This window comes from Benincasa hispida, chromosome 11, assembly GCF_027475165.1.
Source record: "Benincasa hispida cultivar pf3 chromosome 11, pf3_genome.v1.1, whole genome shotgun sequence".
NCBI lineage: Eukaryota > Viridiplantae > Streptophyta > Magnoliopsida > Cucurbitales > Cucurbitaceae > Benincasa > Benincasa hispida.
Window position 1 is genome coordinate 19750680 of NC_143488.1, and position 5995 is coordinate 19756674.

At 33.3% G+C, this 5995-nt stretch overlaps 1 protein-coding gene across 1 annotated transcript; it reads right to left on the reverse strand.

The window, feature by feature from the left end:
- Positions 1 to 362: 362 nt before the first annotated feature.
- On the reverse strand, positions 363 to 976 carry LOC120091361 (calcium-binding protein KRP1-like). Its single transcript, XM_039049359.2, has one exon. The coding sequence runs from the start codon at positions 832 to 834 to the stop codon at positions 466 to 468; it is 369 nt and encodes a 122-aa protein (XP_038905287.1). The 5' UTR covers positions 835 to 976; the 3' UTR covers positions 363 to 465.
- Positions 977 to 5995: the final 5019 nt, after the last annotated feature.

Genomic DNA, 5995 nt, shown 5'->3' on the forward strand with positions numbered 1-5995 from the left:
GTACAATTGAAGATAGAAAGATTGAAAGTTTGCGCATGTGCTATCATTTATTCCTTATGTTTTGTGGTTTAAAAAATAACAAACTTATCATATATCTCCTAATGTGACCAATTATTTATAAATATTATGGTAATAAACTATGTCAAAGTTTTGACTTCTCTTTCATCCTTAGTGATTGGGTCATATGGAACAAAATGATCTGCATCAACAGGAAGGTAAGATTAAGTGTTGAACTTGAAAGTGCATGAATTAGTTTCAAAATTTTGTAGAGTAATTAAGTTAAACAAAAATTAAAACTAGATGAAGTTAACAACTTAACCAAAAACATATAGAGAGAGAGAGAGAGAAACAGAGAGTCAAAATTGTTTGTGATTTTTTCCAGTATATTTCACTAATTTCATCTCAAAAAATTTAGAACAATACACACAAGCAAATCAGTAATCCAATTCATTGAAGAAAAAAAAATCAAGAAAAATCCCTAAATTCTCGACGGAGACATTCATGGAAGCAATAGCGGGAAGCTTCCATCAACTGAGGACTTAATCTAAACATAAGAACACAAAATTCCATCTTATTAAGAGCGCCATCGCCATCGAAATCCCCTTCTCTCAACATTCCTCTAAGCTCCTCATCCGTCAGATCCCCAAGCCCTAGCACGGCCGCATTCCTCTTCAAGCTCTCGAAATTTATCACTCCCTTCTCTCTATCCATCAGCAGATTGAAGCCATTACAGAGCTCTCCGATCAGCCCCTCGCCGCCGAGGTTGTAGGCCATCGCCGGCAGCCAATCTTCGAATCGAGATTCCGATTGGGGGATTTGGTTCTTGGAGGCCATGGAAGAGTACAGAAATTGAGAAGTAAATTTGGATTTGGATTGTGAATGAAAAAGAATGGGAAGGGATATATAGAGAAAAAGGGGAAGAAAATGAAGAAGATTGCTGGGGTTTTCCGAGAAGGAGAGAATTGAACATAAAAGACAAACTCAGGTACAGATGAGATGATGAAGCTTTGTAGGCCAAGGGGTATCTTCTCAGAAGGTCCTAAGGGTATAACCGTCATTTACTTATTTCATGGCTGCTTGTTTCCGATTTCTTCAACAAGTCCACGTTATTATTTCTTCTATTTTATTTAACAATTGCTTTATTTCTTTCATGTTTTTATTTATTTCAATTTTCCACATTATTAAATTTTCCGGATTTATGTTTCAGATTACTATTTTATTCCAACAACCTTCGAGAGACCTCGTGGAGTCTAACATGTACAAAATCATGCGAAAATTGTCATAATCCTAAAACGTTTCTATGTTTCACACTAGCACACTTTTAAAAAATTTATTGAAATAGTTTTCCTTAGTATTTCTCGATCCATATCGACCATCAAGATTTGAATAAAAAAAAACTAACTTCTTCATCTTTTATATCTAAACTAGGAAAATTATTTTAAATGGTAAAACTATTGAAAATATTTACAATATATAGCAAAATTTTAGAATTATCAATAATTGAGTGTCAATCAACGTCAATTTTGCAATATTTTATAAATATTTGGTTTATTTTTCTATATTTAAAAATAACCATCCAAACTTTTGATTCTTTTAGTTTTTCTCGTTAAAACTACCACACCCAGATTCTACATAATTTTTTCAAATATTATGTCATCTTTACAAATCCTATACCAAATCTTACATCTTTTCAAATTTTCTATTTATATTTTATTAAATTAAAATAACTTATTAGTATTATATGATTGTTTCTATTTATATTTTATTAAATTAATTCAAATGATCCATATAAAATAATTATCATACTAAAATCGCTAAATATCAATCAAAATTATTACATGATTTTCCTAAACATGTAGAAAACGTAGGAAGTAGATAAGAGAAGATGAAAACAAACTGAAAAATCAATGATATTAATTTGACATCAACATTTTTCCACAGTATATATTATAATGTATGACTTTAGAGGAGAATTCTAATCGAGAGTTAAAATTAACATACCCATAAAAATTTAGGGTATAAATATGATTTGATATACAATTATTTATTTTCAGTTTTTAATGGATACAACTTTTAAAATTTAAGAAACATAATTATCTAAGGTAGATTAAGAAATTCTAATTACTTATTTTATTCTTTAGGTGTTAATTATTTAGTAAATAGAGAAATTTATTTTAATTTGAGTGATGAAAATAGAAATAAATTTGAAATATATATTATTGTAATTATATGTAATTATGGTAAAATTGATGGGTGGATATGTTAAAAGGAAATATTCAGTTTTTTTAAAAAAAATAAAGTAGATAAAATGAGTTTACTTTAAAAGTGAATAAATTAGATAGAATAAATTGAATTCACATTAGGATAAGTTGAATGGGTCATGTGTTTTATTTTGTATTTTAATAGTAAGAGTTGGTCTTAGTCTTTTTAAAGAAAAAAAAAAAAAAAAAAAAAAAAAAAAAGGTTGAAGTGAGTCTAAGAGTGGTTGGATTTGGTCTCTGCGTGGAGTAGCAATAGCAATGAGAGGTGACGAGTGCAATGATGCCAACAATCCAAAGTCTCGAGTCAATGAATGGGTTATACATGGCCACAACAACATCAACTCGGTCAATTTAACTTAGTTGACCTGCCAATTTGATGACCCTTCCAAAAACTTGAAAATTCCCCATTCCCACGAATTTGTAACTCATACCAATGATTAAAATATATATTCATTTCTCTCAATGAAAGTGTTAAAATCTCACTTTTACAGTATCAATTATTGCCATTTTTTTGGAAATTTTAAATAATTAGCATAAAAAAAAGAATTTTTAAACAAATTAAAAGGTTTATTCATCAAGATATCTATTAATATCTATCAGTATCTATGACAGATAGATAATGATATTTTGGTATATTTGAAAATAAATTTGCTCATTTTTCTATATTTAAAATCATCTCAATGGTTGGATTTTTTCTTTTATATTTTCTTTTTCCTAGTGGGTTTCTGTATGGCAAAAGAAATGGACTTCAAAGTTTGAATACTTCAATCGAATTCAAAAATTGATGTTGATATTGATATAGAGAGTTCAATTTTGCAATCGTCTAGCTTCTATTCTTTCTAAAGGTAATTCTCCCTTTTTTTTTATATTTGACTATAGGATGCATCCTGGTAAGTTTTCTTTAGATTTAGCTTCTCTCTCATCACCACCCCTATACTCGATCTCAACATCAACAGCCACAATTTTGGGGGTTGAGGCTGAGGAGAGGGGTGGTGACGAAAAAACAGTACTTGGTAGTTATATCCTTTTCGGCTCTTTGATCATGACTCTGTTGGGTTTCAATCTTATCTAGGTCCAATTACTCAAGATCAACACTGAGATGATGAAGAAATAGCTGAGAAAGGCTCTATTAAATCCTCAATCCTAGATACTCGATGCTCGATATGTTTCTACTCGATACTCGATGTGAATTTTCTTTTATCCTCAACGCATTTCTGTTCTTGCTCTATGGAACGCGATAAGAGCTGATCGATACTCAACCTTAATCGATGAGTCTTGATCTTTACTCAATACAACTTGAAGACAAAAACAACTGACTCTAAACTACCCGATAAAAAAAATCGATGCACGATTCAACTCGATACTATAGAATTTGATAGATTTGATAGCAAGATTGTATTCACGCCATTTGCAAAAAAATTGAAGTCAATTAAGCGAAGAAGATAAAGAGAAGAAGAAGAAAACACATAAGATTACGTGGTTCGGCCAAGATGCCTACGTCCACAAGAAGAGTCACGTTCTTTTTCATTTAGAAGATTGCGTATAGCTTGTTTATTTATAGAAAAATAGAATTTATGAACTATTCTATTTTGTTTTTCGATCAATGGTATTTATAACATATACCAACAGACCGTTACAAGATAAATTTAGTTATAAACTAAGTTAGTTGAGGTATTTGATTCACAATTTCTTCAAATTCTCCACCTTGACTCTAATGCCTTGCAATCTTCTGATCTTCCTGATTCTGACCATTCTGTCTACCATGCGTCTGGAAGTTCGAAACCAACCTGTTCTAGACATTTGACCAACTTAGGCGTTGAATTAGGCTTTGTCAACATGTCAGCTGCATTCTCTAATGTGTGAACCTTTAGGATTTCTATTTCCCCTATCTCTACTTTATCACTAATGAAATGATACTTTACATCAATGTATTTAGTTCTAGTGTGGTATTGTGGATTTCAGGATAAATGGATAGCACTTTGGTTGGAGTTTTACCACTGTTTTATCTATTCCAAAGTCTTTCAGCAATCCCTTAAGCCACAATGCCTCTTTAATTGCTTCTGTTAAAGCCATATATTTAGCTTCTACTGTAGATAAAGTTACTATAGGTTGTAGTGTTGCTTTCCAACTGATTAGATTATGACCTTAAAGGAATAGGTAACCTGTTAGGGACCTTCTTTTGTCCAAATCACCAGCATAGTCAGCATCCACATATCCATATAGTTCTAAATTTGGTTCGGCTGATTTTTAGTAGACTAATCTTGAGTTTTTAGACCAAACTAAGTATAGCCTCCCAATGTCTCTTACCTGGGTTAGACATATATCTACTAATAAGGATAGCTGAATATAAGAGATCAGGTCTGATAGAAATCATTAAATACATTAGGCTTCCGACTTCCTGACCATAGGGTATGACTGATAACGGGTAGAAATGTACGTTATCATAGTGCTAAGTTTTTAAACAATGTTGGATTGTATTTATGAAATATGTTAATTTGCGTCCATTAAGCATCAGTTTCTTAATATTGCGGTCGCATGTGTCCAACGCATTAGAACAGTTGATCTTTGTATTTTTGTGTAGAATATGCGTTAACGCAATGCAAAGATTGCGATCATAGGAATTCATTGGTCGAGCGCAACTTCACCGCAAGGCTCTGTATTGATCGTGCTCACAAACATTCACCCGAGAAGGATCGCCGCAACTTGGTCAGCGCAACATGGTGGGCGCATCCAGGTGAAAGGATAATTAAGAGCATTGGGACAGAAAGCTGATGACAGTCGAATCCAAATTAAATTGACAGCTGATAACGGTCACAAAGTACATTCAGCTTTATCGGTGACAATTTTTCGGTATATCAAAGTTGTCCCATCTGTACAACCAGGAGAGAGAAGCCGCATTTCACCATGGATGCTCTATAAATACCAAGGGCATTCTTCAGAAAAGTAGTTAAGCAGTTGATCAGTTCGCACGTCTTTGTTCTTAGTTTTCTTTCATTTTAAGGTGGACGCGAGGGAGAAAGTTGTGCCGGTAGATCGTTCCGGTATGCTTGGGAGAGCGTCGGAAGCTCTAAGGACAGAGAGAGGGTCGACGCCTGCGGAAGAGGGATCATCATTAGATCAGAATAAAGATTTTAGTATAAAAAGCCTCGGTCAGCAAGGAATTGCTACCAGGCTCTCTACTTTTAACTTCCATTGACATTTTGTACTCAACTCATTTATAAGAATAGAATTTCTTTCTCTATATCTATTCACTCTTTGTTATTCACGCATGAGTAGCTAAATTAGTTGAATGGGTTGAGAAGCATTTAGTTAGCACAACTAGGGAATCTTCATTCTTTGCAATTATCTTGTTTATGTATGTTTCATTCGTCCATTAGAGATACTCGGGAGGGTAGTCTAAGGACAGGATCTAGACTTGGGAAGGTCAGGTTAGAATCTAGACTCGGAAGAGCCAAATTAGAACGCACAAACGAGAGATAAGTGCTTAGGAATGAGCACTATTTGTTATCAACGCATCACATGCATCCTAGAGATAAGATATGATTGTATGCGGTCACCTTGCTTTCATGTATTTTGCAACATCACATAGGACAAGAGTAGAGACTTAGGGATAAGCTCTATGGAAAATTCTGTATTCAACACATGCGTCCTAGACTTAGGAGCATCGCATATACATTGGAAAATGACTTGCTGTGCATGGTTGTAATATGATCGCATGGTCTGACGCATTCCCG